Source organism: Parasteatoda tepidariorum, chromosome 5 (genome assembly GCF_982258835.1).
Source record: "Parasteatoda tepidariorum strain Cologne lab strain chromosome 5, Ptep-v5.0, whole genome shotgun sequence".
NCBI lineage: Eukaryota > Metazoa > Arthropoda > Arachnida > Araneae > Theridiidae > Parasteatoda > Parasteatoda tepidariorum.
The window spans coordinates 102,862,148-102,887,489 of NC_141759.1; the positions used below are offsets into that span (position 1 = coordinate 102,862,148).

At 26.8% G+C, this 25,342-nt stretch overlaps 1 protein-coding gene across 1 annotated transcript; it reads right to left on the reverse strand.

The window, feature by feature from the left end:
- Positions 1-879: 879 nt before the first annotated feature.
- LOC107456356 (calcium-dependent secretion activator) lies at positions 880-24,886 on the reverse strand. The gene is made up of 9 exons (XM_087164664.1): positions 24,840-24,886; positions 22,958-23,054; positions 16,832-16,927; positions 10,414-10,529; positions 7,106-7,218; positions 6,615-6,766; positions 6,363-6,452; positions 3,883-4,038; positions 880-1,957 (listed from the first exon to the last, which is right to left on the reverse strand). Exons 5-9 carry the CDS (start codon positions 7,208-7,210, stop codon positions 1,714-1,716), a joined length of 747 nt encoding a protein of 248 aa, XP_087020790.1. The 5' UTR covers positions 7,211-7,218; positions 10,414-10,529; positions 16,832-16,927; positions 22,958-23,054; positions 24,840-24,886; the 3' UTR covers positions 880-1,713.
- Between the last annotated feature and the right edge of the window lie 456 nt (positions 24,887-25,342).

Sequence of the window (25,342 nt, forward strand, 5' to 3'; positions counted from 1 at the left end):
ATTTACAAGAGATTTTTCGTTTTTTTTTTCTTTTTGGATCCCATGGTCCATTTTGGTAGCCATAAAACCTTTAAATAAATTTACACAAATAAATAAAAAAGACAACTTTCATTCTCTTCCTCTATCAGCACTATTTAAAATTTCAATATTAAAAAATTAACACTTTGAATTGAGAAAAAAAAAATATTTGTTAAAAATAGCATATTATTTTGTTAAAAATAGAATAAATAAAATTTCAAAAAGCACACTTAAAACACTCATGCAATAAATTATCCCATTCTTAAAATATATATATATATATATTATATGAGGTGAATATGAAAGATGTAGATGAAATGAGGAGTGAGTTGATAAATGAGAGAGGAAGGAAACACTTCCAACATCAAGACGCATTATTATAAATTACATTCCAAGTTATTTTTTTTTTTAACTGGGTATGATCGACATAGCCAAGTCATCATCTTCCTCTTCATTTTACGCTTTTCAGAACGTTACTCTATTGAAATTGCTTTTAATTTTTACTGTTTCAACTGTTGAAATTATACTCATACTTTTTTTTTCTCATTCATTAAAATTAAATAATAATAAAATATGATAAAAAAAGACTATTACAAAATAAAGTATAATTAAAAGATTTTTTAAAAGTATTATTAAAAAATAAAATGGAATTACTGAGAAATGCAAAAATGGCATAAATATTACAGAATGCGTAACAAATCAAAATTAAATGTTTAATACAAAAAAAGTTAATAATTAAAATTAAGAAAAAAACTCAATATGTATATTGATGAGTTAGGTACATTATGAAAAAATGGGGTTATTTTCATAAGATGAAGGAGGATTACAGGAACAATCAATATCAATAGAAATAAAGAAGAATTACCAATAAATGCTTTAATGGAATTCGAAAATACATAAAATCTAATGTAATTCATAGAAAAACAAAGGTTTTATTATATAAATTTCTTTTATGATGAATTTTAACATATGCTTGTGAAACCTGAACCACATCTTGTACAGATGAGGCTATGTTGGGTACCTCTGAGAGAGAAAGGTCTTGAGAAGGAATTCAAAAAATGGTATGTGGCTTAGAAGATCAAATCTCTCATATAATGAAGCTGACATTATTAACTTTATTAAAGGACAAAGAATAAAATGGGCAGGCCATGTTATCAAAATGGACGAAGATCGTACCACAAAAAGAGCTTTTAATGTCAGACCAATTGGCATGCGAAAAAGAGGCAGGCCGAATTTGAGACGGGTGACATAGAAAAAGACTTTTTGGTATTAAAAACTTAAACTGGAAAAAGGTTAGCCTGGAAAAAACTTCTTGAGAAGGCCAAGGCCCACCCTTGGCTGTTGAGCCATTGATGATTCATTGAAAAAGTGGGAACATTTGTAGAACAGGAAGGGGTGTTACCAGAAATAAAAGGGTTCGGAGCAGAAGATGAGAGAATAATCAAATTAGGCGAGAAAGTGTAGGTGAGATGTATCTGGAAGATGTAGATGAGAAGAGAGTACGTTCTACATGCAAAGTTATGTTATTATATATGACGTTTAAAATTTTGACTTTTACTTTTATTTTCTCGCTATGCCCCAGTCTTTTGAGGCTAGATATTAAAGACATGGCAAGGTCATAGTCTTTGCCTTTCTCTTCTTTTTTCGCTTTTAAGAGTTTTTATACCGCCCTTTCAAAAGTGTCCATCTCCAGCTTTATTTTTTTCCCTCAAAGGAAATTGGCATTTCTGATGAGTCATCATTTCTTTCCTCTTTTTCACCATTGGGAATGTTGAATATTGTTTTCGACGCTAAAATGGTTATCAGAAAAAGCAGATCTGAAAAATACGGGCTTTTCTTCCTATGTCTGCCACCATCAAAAGAATGATTCTCCGTTTGGTCCCTCAACTCTTTAACGAAGGAATTCCTTAAGCAATTCCACCTTTCTGAATTTCCATACCTGTAAGAGTTACAAAAAATATATTTGCAGGGTGCCAGCCAATTTTTTCAACTAAAAATAAGCACCTTTTAAGTACTTTTAAAGCACTCAAAAAATATTTTTAAACCCTATGTACATTAACAAAATACAAACTAATTTTCAAAGATTTTACATGATCATGATAAAACAACTAGTTTCTGACAAAGAATTCTTTTCCACATTATATTACCTACTATAAAAAAGAATTTCAAAAGATTTTTCAGTTCGATTTCAGAATATGGAAAATGAAGCCTGAAACTGGGAATAACTTGCAGAATGCAGCAGAGTAGCACATGACAACGCAATAATCTTGCCAAATTCATCAAATATGTATAATGATTGGCGCTTTCATTCGCTATGAACCGACAGTTGGCTGAAATGGATTGGGGTCGAATGAATTATAAAAACGTTGAATAGAATAATGTGAAAAATATGTAATATAGAATTGTTTACATTTTTTTTATATTGAAAGAAATTAATTGTACGTAGGTATCAGTTACTTATACACACAACATTGAATTTATCAATATCATGAAAATTCTTGTTAACGATAGGAGGTTCATTCATTTCATTTAGTACCTGAATATAGACAAAACTTGCCCTAATATTGACAAAACACATACATTTCAGAATTATGATAGCTATAAATCTGTTTGTAAAATTAATAATGTTATTTATGTGTTACGCTATTGTTTTTGGAACGTGAGATATGTTGGACAAACTAGTAACTCCAGGGTATCAGCTAAATTTTAGATTTTTTAATCCATGACTAATTCCAAGAATTTTTCATGACTTAAGAAAGTTACTTTTTCCTCCCGACAAAAACACAACGATAAATTTAAAAAAACATTATAATAACATTAACTGAAATCATAAATATTAAATTTAAAAATCGGAGTAAAGAAAGAGTTGAAGCAATAAAATAGCAGAAAAAAATACAAAAGCAAATATTTTTTTTCTTTTTATCTCCAGAATTATATTCTAAAGAAACTTTTCTTGTTCATCGGAAAGGAAAGAAACACTCCTGATTTTTCTGTTCTCCTCATTTCAGAATTTAAAAAAAATTCACCAATGACTGGCTTGCTTCAGCTAGATTTTTAAATTGATAAAATAAAAAAATTAAATAATAATAAATATTCTGAAATCACAGAAGTTTAAAAGATAATTCGTTCTAGAAATTATGTTTTTTCTTTCTTTTTTTCAAAGAACACCATAATTTTTAAAGAACATGATAAAAACATTTTATGTTTTAATAAAATATGACTGTGAATGGGGATTTTGTTAGAAACTCAGATATTCAGAACACCATAAAATTGAGGGGATTCCATTTTAAAAAGTAGATTTTTCGGCAACCTAAATCCATGACTTTACATGATTTTTTTAAAGAAAATAGTTAAAATCCTGACATTTCATGACAAATTTTGTTCATGATTCTCCATAATTTTCCAGATGCGCAGACACTCTGTAACTCTCTTAATATTATAATTAATAAACATCGTAAAGATATAAACTAATGAAATGATCAATAACTTAGAATTGAATCATATTAGAGAATCAACTTTTTTTTTCAGTTTCATATTGAATCATATTTTTTTCATTGCATTATATATTTTTTTCCAGTTTCACTACAGAATTACAGTATAACTCGGATTCCCAAACAACAAAATTATATAACTAATAGAATAATTATATATAATTAGAATAATCAATTATTCAAATGATGAACAATTTCTTTACAGATAAGCAAGATTGAGTAAATCTTTTTAACAGTAAAATTCACAGAATATTAACTAACATGATGAAAACTAGTTTGTACTGCAAAAAACAGATCTGATCAAATACATAAAGAGCAAATACAGAGGGTGTTAATTTTACAGTGAGAGAAATAAACAGTAAAATATATTAACCTGTTAATACAAGACACCAACATATCACATGCCATGAGTTTTAATCTATGTTCCAAATGTTTGGCAAAAACTTCATCAGGCCAATGCAGGTCCCAGATGAAAGATTGTAATGCATCTAGTTTCCAAAAAAGATCTTCAGAAGTAATGCATCCATGCCTACAAGACGAAGATGAAAATGCAATACCACAAATCAATGAAATAACTATTATTACAACACAACATTTGAATTTATTAATCAGGGGTATGTCTAGGTTTTTTTTAGAGGTATTTTGTGAAAATTCAGACATAATCAGTGAAAAATTAAAAATTATATTAAGAAACCAACACAAAAATATGTTAAAGAAAGAAAATATTCTTAAAAATTGTCAACAAATAAAAATCATTTGACTCGTAAATTTCTATATATTTTTCCACATATATTCAAAAATAATTTTACTGTTGGAAAATTTTGTGCTTAAAATTGTATCCAAATTTAAAAATCCATAAAAATCATGGTCCATAACTAAATTTCAACTTGAATTTAATAAAAACATGCATTTAACAATATTAGCACTAAAAGTTATTTTAATTGAGAACATTTTTGATTAGGTCAAACAGAAAAAAGTTTCCCAGGGAAAAGATGTTTCATAGAAAATAAAGGTACGTTAGAATAAATTTACAATAGTGATTAAGGTTATGTTCAAATGTTTAGAATAATGTTTGAATTTCGACTTCTTGTACAGTTTATACAGTGAGAAGCACGATGTTTCATTAAAAAAAAATTTGCAAAAAAAGAAGCTCGCTTTGATATGGCATAAGCGACCGGCATACTACATTGCAGTATCTGACCAAACACGAGCTACCTTTTTGTAAAAGACTGGTGACTGAAAAGCTCCTATCTTCCATAGATTGCAATGAGAACAGAGTTTGCATGAGAGCTTGCCTTCTTAAAAGTATTTTGTGAAACTAACGTTTTTCCAAACGTTCAATTTGTGATGGAACCGCTAAACGGTAGTAAATTTACCCTGCACAGACCCCTGTTAATGGAGATCAATTGCACACAGCATTTTAGGGTACATATGTAAGATTCAGGTTTCTTCCTTACAATGCAATTAATTTGAGGAAACAAAATGAACAACAAATTTTATTACATTCTTGTAGTAAATGGTCGATTTGTTTTGCCAAGCTGATTTACTGTGTGAGTTATGAGAAGTCACTCTCTCCAGACTAACACTATTTTCCTATTATTTCCTAAGTTCTCTTAAAAAAGAAGATTATCCCTCACAAGAATTATAGCTGTGATAGAATTCAATGAATGGATACCACTAGTTGATTCATTGTGGTTTTGTGAGAAGCTGGGAGAGCTGTGTTAAGATCACCATACTTTGGAGTGCTGACTATGAGAGCTGTAATAAGTTCACAGTCGCTCCTGCTTTGAGCAGTCGAGTGTACACATTGTACATGATTGAGACTGAGTAGCAACAGCGCGAGGAGGTGGATAATGTCGCAGTCACAAATAGCAAGTCCACTATTCAATATGCACCACCCAGTCGGAGTGTCAGATCGAAGTGGGCGTTACTGTCAAGGTAGGCATGTTCACATCACGCCCGGGTCACTAATCTGGAGAGTGAGTTGTTATTGACTGTGTCAACCTTCATCTATGAAAAGGTACCTCGACATAGAACGAGTTAACATGTCTCATATACTAGTGAGTTGGATTTGTATATTTATAGTGGTAGATACACCACAGAGTCAAACAAAAAATTTATGTTTAATAGATTCATTATTAATGTCAGAAACACAATATGAATTAGATTAAAAAATTGTATTATCTTAATGCTTTAAGAAATATAATTTGAGTAAAATAAAGTGGTATTATTATTAATTAGAACTATATTTATTAAAAATTTATTTTAAAAAAGAACAGTATAATTTTTTTTAATTGAATATGTAATAGTTTTTTATATTAATATTATGAGTGATATTCTATCATTTTTTTAGGGGGGGGGGGACGCACAAATTATTTTCTTCGTATTTTGTAAATAATCATCAGAATAAAAAAATTTAAAACCATGAAATCCATAGTAGTAATTGCAACAAAAAAAAGAAAGAAAGAAATTCGGCAACGAAATTACATGACTTGAACTCCACAAATTTGTTTTTAGCTCTCAGATTAGGTTATTGTAATAAATAATATCATAAAAAAAGCAGTTTTAAAAACAACAGAAAAGTCAAAAGTCAAAAATTCAGTAGAATTATTGCTTTGAAAAGTAAATACTCAACTGCATGATTCGAATTTTCCACATCTTTTGAAATATATCGGGATATTCAAAAACCATGTGAGAATCAATAACTGCCGAAATATAACTTCGATTTACGATACGATCAGCGTAAATTGAGAGCATCGAAAAATGATTATCTAAATGCACGAGTCAAACCATTACATGCAAATTTCGGCACAAAAGTAAAGTAAAGAAAAAAAGAAAACAAAATGTTTTTACTTTTCAAAAGAAAATTCTTTCTGGAAAAACTCTAACGTACTGCAACAATGTCGCTGCGATTCTGCCACAGGGTGTACAGTGAGTGGAAACCTTTCAAATTAAGCTAAAAAGATTACGCAAGAATAGAAATAAGTGGAGTATATACCTACATGAGATAATATATTTCATATAATTAAAATATATTTAAATACATATTTTAATTATTTAAAATTCCCACTAAATTAGGTAGTAAAATAAAATAAATATTAATACCCTTTGAATTCCCATCGTTCTTTTTCACAGCCTTTATGAAGGGATTGAGCAATAGATGATTCCATTAGATCCACATAACGGACTACTTGGAGAGCAAATGTAAGTTGTTGATGGAACCTCCCTCCGCATAAGTTTTCTGAAGAAAAGTGGTGCTTAAGTGAAAAATGCACATAATATACTAATAAGCAACATTAGGATGCTGAAGATACATGCAGTGGGTGGGTGGATTATTCATGTTTTAGCCATTTTTTAGATTTTTTCCACTTAATAATAATTTCCTTATGTATTGTAAATAATATTACTTTTAAGAACATTTTTCTTTGTGATTATTAGTGTAAATATTGCATTAAATCTTGTTATTATTTTAAACATTCTCCAATAACAAATTTTGATGTTGAACAGAGGCATTCTTTCAATTTTAAGAAAGTTAACTACTGAATTTTAACATGTGATGTATATATAAAAACATGGTTAAAAATATAATTGATTACCATCTTCACTGGAAAACAATCCCATGTATCTGGAGGCTGTTCAGCTAAAAGTGTGTCCATATGAACAGCTAACAACGACCAGAAGATCTCCACGTGTTCAACCATGCAAAAGTCTGTAAAATTTATTTAACAGCTATCCTAATCATACCTAATGAATATTTCTGTCATCAAAAATTATACAGAAAAAAGTTTTTTCACTAAATAACAAGAGTAAAAAATGCAATTTTATACATACACACATGAGATGGCTGATAGAAAGGAGAGTAAGAAGAAGTTTTGTTTGAGCAGTGAAACATATCTACTACTCTAAATGTATGTCTAAGAAATGCATTACATGTAGACCTAGAATCCATATTCAATTGATTTAAACTTTAAACATTTCAGAGAGGGAAAGGATACTATACTGATGACAAGTCATATTAGGGGGGGACCATAAAGAAATGTGACGATTCCAGGTATGCGACATATGCTGTTGATCACTTATAAACATTGAAAGATTCTGGAATTAAATAACAATAAGGGACAGTGTTAGTAGATCATTCGCAGAGGTTTCAGCAAATGCATAATGCTTTCTCATTTTATCCCGCACTCACTGAACACAAGTAACATTCAACATAGAAAAGGCCTTTGAGGACTCCGTGAAGACAAGTTGCATCGTCTTTTGATTTAATGTAAAAAAGGCTTTTGAGGACTCATTTAAGGACAGTAACATCAATTCATTGCAAAAAGAGCCTTCACCGTCTCAGTTTGTGCAAGTGTTTCGTGACTAACTGATTTTGTCTTGAGCGTTATCAAAAATGTTTTAATTTACCCTTCCATTCACCAAACTTTTTAAATGCGTTTTCTACTACTTTTATGTGTATTCATTGAGTCAACTTAATTAAAATCGGATCCCTAACATTGCATCAATAATTAAACTGATTCAAATTCTTATCAGAAACATTAAATAAAAGAGCAAAGCCAGTTCAAGCTTTCCATAAGGTTCCATAAGCGAAGTGCTGATTATATAAATGAATAAAGTTAATCAAATATAAAACTGTTATACAGGGTAAGATAAAATTTAAAGCAAGCACTTTTTAGCAATTAAGAAGCTGTTTTAGTACAAATAGTTTCAAAAACCGAACAAAAACATTCACACATTTTCTTTTCAAATCTGCTAAAAGACAGTTTAAACTAACTTAAGAGAGAATAAGTCAGGAAACATTTTCCATAATATTGAGAAAAAACATCTTCTAAGATACCAAATAAAAAAGCCGGAAATTTCATATTTTCTACAAAATTCAAAACTTTCTTGAAAAAAAAAAAAAAGAAAGAAAATCTAATATAGACAACCCTGTAAAATTATTATTATTCATATTGAAGAATTTCTCTTTGAAGAATTAAGATTTGTAGAAGAAGAGAAAAACTTTAAAAATGAATTATAACCATAAATATAACCGGAGAAATATTAAAACCAGTTTAAAAAACATTAATTTTTTAAAACGAGATATTTGTAATAAAAGATTACAAAAGAAAAGAAAAACATCACAAAAAGCAATTCTTCAAAATATAGCAAACTGTAAAACTTTATATACTATATTTAAACAAGAAAATAATATTTATAAAGGTTTATACTTTATATTTAGAAATACTGAAAGCTACTCCAAATGTACTTTTAAGTTCATAAGAAAAAAATCAGTATTGCACATATCTATTTCAGAAACTTGCAGAATATTAATTAACATTAAAAGTACAATACAACACAAAATGTTGCACCTAATACTACCAACAATTCAATTCTATGACTACAAGTAGAAATGAATTTGCAAGAGCCATATTTCTCCCACTATAAAGGGAATAAAAGGTACAATTAAATTAAAAGTTAAAACTGTTTTACTGTGTTATTAAAGACTGTTTCATAGAAAGAATTGAAAACAGAAAAGTTAAAAGGTAGAAAACAAATAAATTTGTGAAAACATAAAAAATATTGATTTATTTAAACAGATTAAGAAGTTAGAAGTAAGAGGTAGTGAAACTAAAAACCAGGAAACAAAATATCATACAAAGATAAATAAATAAACAAATAAGAGGATAATTGTACCTCTCCTTGATACACTTTAAAATATGCATATAGATTTACAGATTTAAGGCCAACTTATGAAATATTAATATAAACTTTTTAGTAAATTTATTTATTGAACAGTTAATTTCTAATCTTTCGTTAACTATAAAGGATTAAATATTACAATCATGGTCACCTGAAAAGTAAGTCAATTAATAGTAAGAACATGATTAAAGAAAATGTGCTTGATACTAGTGGTAGTAATATGAATATCAAATCATTTGCAAATTGAGCTTATTAATCATTCATAATAAAAGAAGTTATGAAATTCATGCAAAATGTATGCACTAAAAAGAAAAGTAAAAAAATAACTTTTAATTATTCACTGTATTGCAAAATATATATAAATTAGATGCAATTATTTACAAGAACCTGAAGTTTAATAAATTAAACTGAGTTATTTATTAAAAAAAGGTTGTTAATAGCTGATTTATACATAAAAATGATATATTTATCAAGAAAAACATCAATAAGATTTGATAAATTAATATCAAAACATATAGAAGCATCAATTATTTATAAAGTACTAATATATTAAAAACCCAAATTGATATTTAAATTAAGATAAGTATTTACCCGGATAATTATGAAGACACAGATATACCTTTTTTTCATTAAGATTTATAAAAAAATTATTTTAAAAATTATAAATATTTCATTAAAATATGTCGTTTAGTATTCACAGTTGAGTAAAGTTACATAACCAAATTTTTTTTAAAAAAATACGAAGTTAAAGTATTTTGCTTCAACTGTGTAATTAAAAATATTACAAAATGTATATTGTACTCCTTCAATGTATGCTCTGTTACAATTTTCATACAAAAATGTTTATCATTTCAAAGTTATTCATAAATTAAACTAGAAAACATGGTACATGTATATTAAGCTTAATTTTTAAAAAAAAATCTTTACTTGAAGAGAGAACAATTACGTCATTGTCCTAAGTTTTAAAAAAAATTATAACTTTCATATTTAAAGGAGATCATAAATAATTCCCAAAATAAAGAATAATTGAATTAAATACACAATCGAAATAAAAAAAAACATCAAATAAGGAAATAATTAAGTAAAGTAAAAATCCTTAAAGTTAAACAATAAGTCAAATAATGCATTCTCAATCATAGTATAAAATGCAAATGGCATGCATTAAAAATTCTACAAAACCTAAAAAAGGGAGAAAAATAAAAAGTTAATAAAATATACTTGCTATTTGGTATTATTTCCCTGACCACAGCATAGTTCTCATTGTTCTGTTGCAAAAGATCGACACATAATTCAGCTAAATGTATCTCCAGTTTCTTTCCAGGTGACCCATCTCTGATTCTATGATATAATAATAAAATATATCATTAAATACACTCATAACAATTATATAATGAAAAACTATAATTAAATTTTACTTGCTAGAATAAGCTACTGAATCATACATATGTAAATGACACTAAGCTGTTTCATATTAAACCAGATGTTAAATATGAATTAATTCTTAAACTGCTAAGCTACTATACTACTAATCCTTCAACTAATTGGCAGATTATCTGCATTAAGTAACATATAAGAAAAACTGCATTCCGTGCACCAAAGTAAAGGGGCTGTCAGCAGTTAGATGGTTTTTTAAAAAAATACTGCAATATTTTAAATTTTAAAAAATACATTCAAAAACTTTTTAAAAATGCAAAAAAAAGAACATTTAATTAAATGTAGAGTTTGCTAATAAGGGAACCTAAATTGGCTTTACTGTACCAAAGGTAAATGACATAACAAACTCAAAATAAGTGTTGATTCAGTATTGTAATTGATGTTTGGTAAAGAAGAAAAAAATTTAAGAAAACGAAGAAGAAAAATTAAATTCACTTGTATTCAAGAAATCTATGTTTATCTGAAGAAATGAGAAAGAGAAAAAAAAAGTTAAAAAGCATATTATTTGCAAAATAACAAAATCTGTGATATTTCGTGAAAATATTGATGTCCTTGATTAATCACAAAAATATGTATATAAAATATTTTCTTGATTGAATCCAAAAAGCGAACAACAAATTCATATTAATATTAGAACATTAAAGTATAAATGCACATAGAAGTAGAAATTAAGATTTAGTCACTGGTCCAAAGGACCAATAACTAAAAGAACTGAAATAATCGATAAAAAAGCAATCGAAGCTCCCAGACTGCTTTTGGCCAGATTCTCAACTGGTCACCTATAATGTCTAACATTCGAACGTGGCTCAAAAATTTACCAGACTTGTAAAAAATGCTGTATCCAACCAGCATCACTGAAACATATATTTGATTGTGTCGGACTGTCCAGGACGGACTTAATTTCCGATCCCCTTCTAGTCATCAACTTTTTGGGTGTTGACCTGACTAATGTCAGATCTATGAGGATGAGCAACAACAACTGAAATAATACCATAACAGCGAAACATCCCTTAACATTGATTGCTAGTTTAAAAACACTGACTATTTATTTTATAATGGTCTAAGTCATATTTAAGTCACCACTCATTTTGAGCTCTATAAATATCTATACACACAAATTGAAACATGTTAAAGAAGTACCCTTTTAAAAAGCTTTAAATTACCATTTAGACCTCTATTTCCACATACTAAATTAACACTTTTAAAAAGTTTTATTTTTAACTGTTGCAAATTTTCTTTTTAAAGTATGAAAAATCAATCAAAGAAAAGAGACAAGTTTTTAGAAATGAAATACAGCGTGGCAAAACTCTCTCGATACTGGGAAAAAAGTTTTAGATGGTCTTAAATGTGTGGTCACTTTTTTCATTGACCTTTACACTCAATTCAGAAAAACATGTGTTATGAAAAGTGTAGAGAGAATAAGTCATCAAAATAGTTCATCAAATAAGCGGGGGTATTGTATGAGCAGAGCATGAAGAAATAAGTAGAAAGGAAATGTTACAGAAATTCTTAGTTTATTTGATATTATAAAAGGTTTAGAAAGATACTAAAAACTTGGACAGTTTTCCACAATATATTACTTAGAAAAATAAGAAACAATAAATTCTACTTTATTTCTTTTAGAAGAGACACTTAAGTACATATTTCCTTCATGAATGTTTAAGTCCGTAATATAAACATTAAATTTTATAAACACAGTATGGGTAAGATATTATAACTTCTGTCTACTCAATTAAAAGCTGTTCCTTTACCATGAAAAACTCTTTTATCAGGCTTAATTGTTACAAATATAAAAAGCAACTAACTGACTCATTTTAGCTGTAATGTTAAAAAAAGATTAGAACTGGAACTGCCTAAGAAAAAAATGTGTCAAACTATTATTAGAAAAAAATGCCTATGCACATTATATATTTTAAATGACCATTACATGCAGCTACATAAATGCAACACAAAAAGGAATAACAGGACTAATACAAATTTATAGCTCAATTAGCATACTCTAAAGCTTACCGTGTTCTTTAGGGGGTTGTTGTTGCTGCTGTTGTTTGTCCACTTTAGTTCCTACACAAAGTCAATTGCAGCACTAAAAGAAAAGGAACAAAAGAAAAGAATAAAGAAATAATTGAACTGACACAAATTATAAAGAAGATATACACGCAGATCAGAAATGACTGAAGGTTGAAAATTAACATTCAGGATGCAGTTTAAAAATTAGTAAGTTGTTTAAAGTAATAATTATCATTTAAAAGATAAAAAACACTATAATATTATAAAAATATTAATTTTTATTTATAATAATGAATATGTAAAATGTTTTCAAAGAAAAAATATAAATAAAACTTAACCGAAAATAACTGATGTGATGATAAACTTAAAATTTTTGGATGAATTCTATACTTTTCAAAACATTTTATTTTATACTTCTTATTTAATTTATTTCATAGTTTTTTAGCAAATAAGCAGTCTTCAAATCCCCTAGTGCAGGACATGACATAAACTGCTTGGTTTCAAATGCAAAAACCACCAAGCAATGACAATTCTATTTTGAGAAAGAGAGATAGGCCAAAAGGAATACTTTCTCAAGTTTTAAAGCATGTTGTGACACTTCTTTATTCTTTGCTTTCATTTTGGTTTGGTTTGGTTTCTGCAAATTTAATTTTGCTTTAACTAGAATAGAAACATTTGTATTCTTCACAATTATATCCTAATTTTGTTATAACAATTAAAAAGGACATTTTTGAAGAAAGAAAAAAAATGAATAAAGCATAGATGAAAGATGACATTACCTCTGCTGGATGAATAGATCAATTTGATTGACAAAATTTTTATGTATTATTCCCATATTTTTAAACGCAAATAGTTATTTAGTTACTAATTTTAAAAGATTTTTTTATATATATAATTTAGTTTTTATATACATAATTTATAAAAAAATACATTTAAAGTAAGAAAAGTTTATTTAATTCTAAAAAAAAACTTTTCTTTGAATTAATTATCACTAGCTTAATTAGCTTCAAAAATTAAAATGATTGTCAGATCACATCAGCAATATTTTTTAAATTTTTTTTTGTCTTTTTTTTGCTTCAAGAAAAATACTTGTGAAGCATTTTACCAAACCTATGTATTTTTCACCAAAAAACACATAAAAATAAAATAAAGCACTAAAAGCAATAGCACTAAAAAAAAAGTGAAAAAGCCATTAACTTTATCATATTTCAATCCTATCTTGATGAAATAAAGTAGACCTGATACATGCATAAACACATTTTTGACCTTTTAATATGAAAATATACAGTACACACACTAATATTTCTAAATTTAAACTGACAAAACTCACTTTAGAAAAATAAAATATTTCAATGGAAAAACTATTCACTACTATTGTATGTCCTGGTGCATAAGTCAACTATTCCTAAAATTTTACAAAAATCAAAGGGTCGACTTATACATTGGTATAGTTCATTAACCAGGAGTTGACACTTGGCTCCACCTTCATCAAGTGGTTCTCTGACGATAACATTTCGCTATTTTAGGGAAAAGGATGTGAACAATCCTGAACAATGTTGCTATTTGGTAATCGTATGAGGAACATATTTATTTTGCAATCTTCATGTGGATTTTTTTAACATTAAATATTTCCTAAATTTGATGATATTTTTGAAAAGTTTGTCCTTTTTGAAGCATTTTGCTGGGGAAACAGCAGTTTTTAAATTTAAAAGATATTTAATTAGCTAGAGTAAGGAAACGTATAATTACTAAGTAAAGAAAAGTATAATAGCAGATGATAAAGAGAAGTAAGAGACTGAAAAGGAATTCACTGTTTGCTCCTTTCAATACACAATTTACTCCTTTCAAAAACTATTTTTACTATGTTGTATAGAATTCTGCATTTTCTCTCATATTTTTCTTACATATATAGGTTTCTTAAAAAACAATTCCTTAAAATACATTCTGAAAATTTAAGATTAAGAAAAGTTAATTTATTTAAGAGTATTTCAAAAAATATAACACAATGCAAACTTTTAAAACCTACCATAAAGCTACAAGTGCAGATTTAAGTGCACCATCTGGTCGACCAAAGGGGAAGCAATGCCTAAACATGAAAAAAAAGTTAATTAGCCAAAAGATAGAAAAACATATGTTATATAGCAAAATGCATTTTGATTTAAAAGACAAATGCCCTGCGACCTCTCTAGCATTAATATCTTTCTACAACATACTTTTATTAATAATTAATATACATATTATTAATTAAATTTAAAGTAACAGAAGCATTGTATTTACAAAGAAGAAAAAAACCTATTTCGGTATAATAAAATAATATGTATTTTTTTTTTTTTTGAATAAATATGTAATATTTTTTATTCTAATATCATGGGCGATATTCTCAAACTTTGTGAGAATTAAACACACCAATTATTTCGTTTTTCGCACTTCGTAAGTTATCAACTCCTAAAAAAAATATAATTAAAAATAGTAAAAGAGAAAACCAATTTTTCCCCCAAAATAAGAATAAAAAAATCATGAGCATTTCTTTTCCTCTGATGAGTGAAAAAGGCATCGTTTTAATATAATTGTGGAGGCAAAAAATATTTCAAATATTTCTGAAGAAAAGAAATTTTTCGCTCAATATTCTTTATTTTTCATACTTCTCAAATAAGAATCAAAAAATTACGATCATTTCATTTCCCTCCGATGCGTGAAAAAAGCATCTTTTAAATATAATTTTAGAGGGGAAAAAAAATTCCAAAATTTTTGCAGAAAAGAAAACCAAAAATTTTTACTTTCCAAAGGAAAATTCTTGCTGCAAGAACTCTGCAACATTCTGAGACAATGTCACCGTGAATCTGCCATGGAGGGCAAATGAATGGTACATAGCTATATTTACAACATAATTGAAATTCTGCATGAGTGCAAGTTGGAAAAAAGGCCAAGACTGAAAATTTTTTGACTGAAATACCTAACGTACACAATACCTCCTCGACATATGCAAACTATCTAAGAAATCTTTATCATAATACATCAAGTTTAAGTACTGTACAAAAAATATTTATTCATCTGTCTTTAGATAAAATAACAACAGGACATAAGAAAGTAGACCAATAACGTAGACCTAAAAAATATTTTTAAGGACAGAAAAAAAAAATTTCCGATTTCCGTCTTCAAGTCAGTCTTGTTTCCGTCTTACTTCCGTCCGCGGACATTTTCGAAAGACGGAAATCCGTCCTGGGGACGGAAGACTTGCACCCATGAAATTCTGTAAGAACATTTGAAGATGCTCTACTATGTTATTAAGAAAAAAAAATTTTATCAGCTTCAGAAAATAAATCAACAAAGCAAAATATGAAAACTAATATTTTTCGCAAAGATTATTAGAAGATCAACTCATATATCAAAGAAGTTATTGGTGAAATATAACAAGGTAGGCTTAGTTTCACAAATAGTTAAGGAGAGCTAAATGCAGGGGAAAAAAATTTCTTTTCAAAGTCTATAGCCTTACATAGTTATTCAACAGAATATTTATCACACAGTAGAGGATTAATTTTAAATTGATGGTTGGTTTTTAAACTGATTGGAGTAACTATATTGTTCACAGTAAATAAAATAAATTTTAATAAAAAGATTTACTTCCTCAATTGCTTAAATAGCATAAATAATTTAGGAGCAATCCTTTAAATGTTAATTGAGAAAAAATACTTAAAAACAGCAAATTACTGAATAAAATATTAATTATTTAAATAACTTAATGTAAGCAAAATAAAATTAAAAAACTCCTAAAAATGAAATAATAAAATGGCAATGTCCTGAAATGATGAATATTTATAAGCTAAAGTTAAAAAATGAAAGGATAAAAAGATAGTTTATTTCAAGTCAAATTGAAAAAAAAATTTACGCATCATTAAAATGAATATTACAAGCATAAATTAAAACTTTAGCATTTAATTGCACACACTAAACTACAAAATAAAAAGATTTAAACAATATTTTAAATTTCAAAAAAAAGTTGAGTTAAGAGTAGAGCTTCAAAAAATTGCCCATACTGCACCAAATGTAAACAATATCTGCTTCAGGTAAACTGATAAAAGTTTGCTATTAACTAAGTCTAGAGCGAAAAAAAGTGAGCTGGGGTGCATTAGAAACAACCTCTAAGAGGATAACCAAAAGTTAAGAAAACAAAATTATGAAGAAGAGAGCAATATATTTACCTAAAACGAGTAATTTGGTTTTTGAGAAGTATTCTTAATTGTTCCTTAATTTCCACAAAACTATCTTTTTCTTCAACAGTCTCAGATCCAATGCCGCTTGATAGATAGAAAAGAATTTTTACTTTTTTAGAATAATATTTCCGTAAAGCACATATAATATTATAATAAAATTAGCATACCAAATCATTTATAATATACATAAACTTGTTCTTAACATTGATACAATCTTTATAATAATCTATGAAGTTTATTTAAAAATGGTTTTAACTTGCTTCTAAGTTTCGATTAAAAAATTAATTTTAAAAAAATATTGTTTCTTATTAATTTTTATCAAGCATCATTCATATAAAGTAAATGATAAATTTAAAAAAATTTGATAATTAGAGAAATGTTTAAAACAAAAATACAGTTTGAATAAAAAAAATTTTTAGATCTTTATTAATATGTAATTTATACATTCATGTCTCACTGCTTCAAACAATTTAAGCTTTTTAAAATAATTTTGTTTTGACATTAATTTAAACACTGAACAAACCATCCAAACGTAATGCATAAGTAGAAAAATTAACTTTTATAACATAATTTTTTTTTTAACTTTTATGTAAAGTATTGAATGATAAACCGGAAAACCAAAAAAAACGGAACAAAATTCGATAAATCGCCATTTTTTTAAAAAAAATAATTTTTTTTCCTCATAAGATTTCAGGATTTTTTCTTCCTTTTTAAAAGATGTTTACCTTACCATCATTTTGGATATAATCATTAGTGTATTACTTCATCGTTTTTTCCTCTTTTTAAGATTATTTCCAAATACTTTTTTTTTTTAGTTGGGTTTAACAATAAAAAAACGGCTTTTTGTAGCGATTCAGAAAACCGGAAAAAATCAGTTATCCGGAATAGCGATGGTCCCGATCGTTCCGGATAATCGGTTCCCTACTGCATTATGAATGTAAATTATTTATCTTTCTTGAGATGATTTTCTATTTTTACCACCTATTTCTAAATCAGTTTTCAATATTTAATAAATTAGCACAATAAAACTTAGTTGCAAAAAGAAGTTTAATCAGTTGAACCACCTTTCAAATAAACATAGATAAACTTTTTGCAAAAAATTTGTCTCATTGTAAGTTACACCACAATTATTTTCTACTACTAACTTATACAACTAAAACATTTCATTTTACAAAAATCTCTGTAACTTTGAAAGCCATAAATGTTGGGGGGGTATGAAAATTGCGGATTTTTCAGGTCATTAGTCATTTTTAGCTAAATAAAATCTATGAAATAACTTTAATTAGCCTCTGGATAATTTTGTATTTCTGGAAAAAAAATTCACTTTAGACTAAGTTAGCAGGATCTTCAGCAATTTATTATATGCTACTATTCTAATAAAACAATATAATGCCTACATTTTTGAAAAACTCTAAGCAGACCCATGCCTTAATATCAAACAAATATAATATCATTTAAGTTAATTTTATTATGTAAAAATTATAAGATTAAGAAAATAACTAGTCATTCCTCATAAATGTAAGCATTTACTATACAAGAAACTTTTTCCAGCTTTACAAAATTCAAATTATGCATAATTAAGATCAACAATAAATGATCAACTGTGATACAACAATGCACCATATCCGGTATTAGCTAATGATAAATATATATTTTACTACAATAACATTAATCACAAAACAATAGTTCTAAGTCATACATACATCTAAACACACAGCATAAATATTTAAAATGACTGAAATTTTTACAAAAATTAAATTTAATAATTTTAATGTACAAAACCCAGCACAAAAGAACTAAAATGCTTTAAAGCAATACATTTCATTAAATTTGTAGTGCAATAAAAAAAGAAAATTTGATTGTAGAATCCTAGAACACTTTTCACTTTCAATATTTTTATTCACACAAAAGCACTATTAAATTGGTATAGTTTATTTATCATATTTGTTTTTGAAGATCTGAACATTAAAAAAATTTTTTACATAGATTTAGGAAAGGAACAAAGTAATCTTTTTTTCAAAATTTAAGCCAGGTCAAAATTTATATTTTTTTAAGCCAGGAACTTTTTAGGGGAAAATAAATACTTCAGCTTTGTATGAACATGGATGGTTAACTGATTGCTCTTCAGACTGATCTACCTCAAAATTCTTCAATAAATTTTCTTAATCATAAAAAATATATTTTTAATAAAATTTAATTAATCATCTGTTTACTTAATACCTACACCAAGGAAAAGGAAGTAATTTTACATAAAATACAGAAAGGGTGACCGTTTCAACCCTTACAATTACCATTCATAAGATTTTTTCAAGTTTTATAGATTTAATCAGGTCACAAATCATGAATTGAACTTAAAATATTACAACTCATAAAAAATTATTTTTAGAACATTAATTTGTTTTTTACTCCATTTCAATTGTTGAAAAAGTCTGAAAAACTATTGCTGATAAAGAAAAATCATACAAAAAATTAATTCAATATTCGAAAATTGGTAGGATGTCCTATACTCTAGGCTTGGATGCGAAAATAAATCAAAATTGATGTCTTTTTTTTCTTTTCTTGCCACTAACACCGTCCGTGTTTAGCTTTATATGGTTAACAAACCATATAATAATCATTAAAATGGCAAACATAAATAGTTAAATACGCAATAAAAAGAAATAAAAACTGGCTAGAAAACATTGATGGTGTATAAACTTAAAAGTGTGTGCATTAAAATTTGGTATGTAATTCAGCTGATAAAAGGGAGAAAGTGATGCAATGTTATATCACAGGTGGTTAGAAGAAATAAATCAGCAATCATAAAATAAATACAGAATCAACATGTTAATAATAATAAGCAACAAGTTATATCAGTTTAATGATGATTACAAAGTGGATGCTTTAAAAAAATTTTTGCTTTTCATTCCATAATTTAAATCATTTACATCAACACATTCCACAAATTGTCAAAACAATTAAAATTAATTGTTAGTCATTAAATCTGCTATTAGAAATAAGACTTTCAAAAGTTCCAAATTTTATTCCATGCAGAAATTTTTTTCACTCCCCCTAAGCTACATTTTGCAAAGAAAACATATTATACATGAAATCCAAATGATGTCAAACTTAATCTCAATGATGCACAGTAAAACATTTAAAAACTAAACGAAGCTTTATTCTTAAATAAATCACATAAATTTTAAAAAACTAACAATATAACCACAAGTTTGAAAAAAAGCAGCAATATAAATTGAATACAAGTTGAACTTTTCTAGGTAAGCATAATATTTCTACATTCTAAATTACTCTATTAAGGAAAAAGAAATACTTATGAAATATAAGTGCCTAAAAATGTAAACGATTTTAACTGGAAGTGGAACTGATAAGAAAGTTGCAAGAATTTTACTGCAATTCATCAAGTTTAAAATGCTTCTTTTTACAATATAAAATGTTAAAAATTAAATTAAGATTTAAAAAAAAACATACTTTTAATTAAGTTTATTGTTATTTATCTAGATCATAAAACGTTAAAATAATGTCCATCATTTTTTATCAAAGAAATCACAAAAATGGATTGTGTAAGAAAGAAAAAAAATTTTTGAGTATAATTCTAAAGCTAAAATAAATGTTTCAGGTTTAACTAAAGCATGGCATCAGCTTTTAAATAAATTTAGATTTTTAAAAAAAAATCTTGCAATCGAAGTACTTACTAAAATTTACTTAACATGTTAGCCTTACTATACTAACAAAGTATAAATCTAAAGAACTACAAAATTATTAAGGTTCTAATAGGCTAAATAGTTTTTTTTTCCTCTCTTAATATTTAAACTAGAGATGTATCCAAAAAAAAAAGGCACAGAACAACTAAAAATTTTCTAAAAATAAATTGTTTCTTTAAAAGTACATAAATTGTTTATACTGTTAATTATTGTCAATTGTATTTAAATGGAAAAAGTTTTTTTCTTGAGCACGTATAATCGATTAATGAGCCACAATAGAAAAGAATACAATATAAAGAAACTGAGCTGTTAAATGAAAAAACTAATGTATAAACATTATCAACAATGATAATTTTGGAATACATTTATTGGTGTTGATAATTTTTTTAAAGAAAAAAAAACATTATTAATTAAAATTTTGTGTAGTATCATAACTTTAATTCCTAAACTTAAATAAGGTACATTATTTTATCAGATTTCAAACGAAAATAATAACATGAAATTATTACAACAGAAAAAAGTATTTTTGTTTTTACCCAAAAAATAAAATAAACTGAAGTAAAAATTTTACCAATTTGTTTTGCTTTTTTGCCCTCTTTACAGTAAATACTAAGCAGAAAACATCCTTTGGAATGGGCTGCGGTATGCACGCATTACAGCTTCCAAGATTTCCGGTGTGGAGTATTGGTAGAAACAATTATGGGAGCATACCCTGTAAAATACCCTGTAAAAGACGGCGGAAACTAGAGAATGCTGTTCCAAAACAACTAAAAAAAATATAAAACTTTACAGATATGGACTAATGATATTTTCCAAGTATCCAATCATAAGAGCATCAGCAGATGTCATTAATGAAGAATTCATACTTTAAATCAAATGACCCACTTCATTGAAAACTGTTACAAACTACGTTACTAATGGATTGATAAGGGACAAGTACTTGGCATACTCCAAATTTATTTGAATAAAAGGCAAAAGGGGATATTTTGTACAGCAGATCCCAACTTTGAACAAAACTAATAAATTGAAATTTTGATTCAAGATATTGATGAAGACTTTATTAAAAAAAAATGGAAAGTTCATGTTTTGGAAAAAAGCAATTATTCCTTTAATCAAACAAAAATTTTATTGAATTTTAATTTGTTTATTATTTCTATTTATGTATTTTCTTGAAATAAAAAATGTGGGTGGTTAAAATTTAAAATAATTTTTTTTTTGTAAAATATTTCACTTAAACAGAGATAAAAAAATTTTTTTAATGAATCAAAAATTATTTCCACGTTAGATTCTGATAAAATAAACCAGATTAACAGGTTGTGTTTTAAAAACATTCCAGAATACCTAATAATGTTATAATTATAATAATTTCTTTTTTAAATTATCAATTACATAAGAACCCAAGGCAGCCTCAGAATGGCATAAGTTCTGGGTATATTTATCAAAGGGCTAAATTAGCTAGCTTTGTCTAGTTATGTAAATTTATTTATGCTAATTTTTTTTATTTAGCCAAAAATAGAACTAGAGTATCCAATAAGATGAAAATTATCACTTTAAAGTACTACACTTAAAATAGAGTATATTTAATTAAATTATATTTTGATGATAATTAAAAAAAATAAGATAACATTTTTTACAAAAAATTTAAATTAATCTTGATTTTAAATTTAATATGGTTTAATACGTTTTGACGAGAATACAACAACAAATTTTAAGAGGCGGAGGAGAATCTTAGACCTTGCTCTTTTAAAAATATTTTGTGAAACTACCGTTTTCCTTTAAGTTGAATTGTGAAGATACTGCTAAACAGTAATAAGTTTGCCCTTGTTAGACCCCTGAAAGAGCATGATAAATCACATGAACTAACAGCTCTTAAGTTACAAAATATTTATTTAAGTATTTATTAAGTAAAATTTTAAAAGTCAAATAAAAAAAAAAAGAATTTTAATTTAACTCAACACTTTATAAGGATTGACTTGGAAAATTCATTTTAGGATTAAACTTGGTATGCAAGTACAAATCCAGCAGATTTTATAAAATAATATAAATTTCATGATAATTACTGCATAATGTACTAAATATTTCACACAAAGGGAATCCTGTAGTCATTAAAATAGAAAAACTGCAATATTTTCCAGTAAACGATTAACATTAAACATACTTGAAATGCTATTTATTATGTTTACTCATAATTTCGAATCTTAAATGGCATTTAATTCATCAAAGATAGTTATAATTAATTTAAAAAGAGACTTCGGAATAAAAATAAACTAATATTTTAGAACAAAAAAAAGGTTGGAACTGATTTCTATAAATGAGGTACACTTCATTATGTATTAGTAATACTTATTAAAATCAAGCAGTAACCTGGACAAAAATTCTATTTCGAAAGGTTTTTGTTTTTAAGGAAACTTACTCAATTTTAGGGAATTTTCTGAAAAGAACAAACACCAGGAAAATTGAACCAGGAGAAGCTAGTAAAATCCAGGAGAGTTGGCAGCTAAGTAGTATACCTAGAGGATATAAAAGTAATCACTAGCCAGTAAATCACAAGATAAACACATTTAAAAATTTAACAAATACAGTGAAACCTCGTGAGAGCTCTGATATAAATAACTTATCTAAATCACTTAATGTTAAAACATGAATTAATTTGGCCTTGTTTTAGACATGTGAACTCACTTTTAAAAAAATATTTATAATTTTAAAAAATACTTAATTTTAAAGCATATTTTTGATATATTAAAGAAAAATTACATAAACCAGGGATGAGATTGACTAAAAGGCAAAAAAGCTGAACTTCCACGCAATTAAATCTTACGTGTGTGCAATTCCGGACAATTTAAGATATTAAATAACTATGTGTTGATATAAAATTGTGTACTAATTTATTAATATATGAATGATTGCATCAATACTTAACATTTAGAAAAAAGTAAAATTACCAATTGAAAAAATAAAGTTAGAAATTATATTTTCATCAGTTCACACAAAGGAGACAATTATTACTTAAAAATCTGCCTAGTTTAGCACATTAAACTACTGAGAATATATATTTACGTTACTTTTCTTTAAATAAATTCCAATACTTGATTTGTAGCGATCTTGGATTCTAAAATCGAGTGAATATGAATCGCGATAATGGATTTTGAAATCACGTAAATATGGAACTCGATATTAGATTTCAAAAACCCAAATCATGCTATGTAACTTTTAGGTGGCGTAAATACGAATCACGATGCATAATTTTTTAATATCATATAAATACAAAAGTCAATGTTTGATATTACAACCTCAGAAATGTATCTCACCATTGAATTTTAAACTTGTGTGAATACGAATCGCTACAAAGGATTTTAAAAACTTGTAAATACGAATCGCTACATTCAATTTTTAAATCTCGTAAATAAGAATCTCAATGTACGATATTTAATTCGCGTGAATAAGAATTGCAACGTGTAACTTTTAAATTAGGTAAATACGAGAATCGATGGTTGATATTAAAATCACATGAATAAGAATCAAGATATTAGCAGATTCCGGGCTCTGGATTCATATGAAGCTTGTTTATATTGTTTTTGTTTAGCCATAATTAATAAAAATTTACAAGATTAATTGAGTGAGCAAATAAATATTTTCACCATATATCAACTGTTTCTTTTCTTTTTTTACACACGCCACTTTTTTTCAACATAGAAGCAGGGACGTCTGAATTACGAAAATTCGAGCAATTTGGCGGGCGGGTAAAAATGTTAAAAATCTTATAAGATATTTTCCGTTAACAACGTTACAAATACCCCTTGATACTTTTGAATAGAACAGTATTCAATTAACAAAATTAAATAACAATTTCATACCTGCCAACCTGCCAGGGGAAAAAATAGGAACAGGTCACGGGACATTAAAGTTTACTTCTTTACACTAAATGTTTGTATAACAATTATTATTGATTATAATACATATCAACTGACAAGATTTCTGATTATTATTCTTATTCAACAAACTAATTAAACAGAAATGATAGCTGATTTTAGTAATTTAAAACATATTTAAAAACAAAATATTTTATTATTACTCAAACATATGTGACAATAAACACGCATAAAAAAAATAATCAATTATTCTTGTTAAGTGCTACAGTTGTAGCAGATTTGGCTGATTTTAAAAACTTTTCATCAAACACTTGTCTATAACAAGGCTGAATCATTTGGCAATCAAAATTGTCTGCAAAATAGATGCATTCATATACAGAAAAAATGAGAAGTAAATCAATCAATAAAAAAAACTTAAATTTTTACATATTGAGTACTTGCTTTGCCATTGAAATCTAACTGCTGCATTTCTTGATCAGAATTTCCAGTCCGAATGAAAACACATAATTGAGAGCCTTGATCACTTTCACCATATCGAACCATTTGCTCCTGTTTTTTCCTCCAACCATCTCCAAGTTGATAGAAACATGGAGGGTAAAAAATCCTAAAAATGCATGATTCTGTATGTCAGCAGTTTTAAAAGCAATAAAATTACAGTCATACATCTACATTACAAATTCAAAGAGAAAGCAAAAAAAATATATTAATGAGTTACTTCGGACATAGCCAAATTTTTCAACAAAAAATAAGAACCTTTTAAGCCTTTTATAAATATTTTTAATCATTAAATATAAAAAAGGATGAATAAGGATATCTGTAGTAATAAAATTTTTTCTTCCTAATGTTTAAAGTTCTTCATTTATATGGTTAAAAAGAACAAAATGCGAAGACATTTTCAATGACTTTACATAATCGAGATAAAATAATTT

Coding starts and splice junctions, on each gene's coding strand:
- LOC107456356 (XM_087164664.1), bottom strand. CDS start 7,210: ATGGTTGAACACGTGGAGATCTTCTGGTCGTTGTTAGCTGTTCATATG. Junction 6,767..7,105: donor ATTGTTTTCCAGTGAAGATG/GTAATCAATTAT, acceptor TTTTCACTTAAG/CACCACTTTTCTTCAGAAAA. Junction 1,958..3,882: donor TTGGTGTCTTGTATTAACAG/GTTAATATATTT, acceptor TAACTCTTACAG/GTATGGAAATTCAGAAAGGT.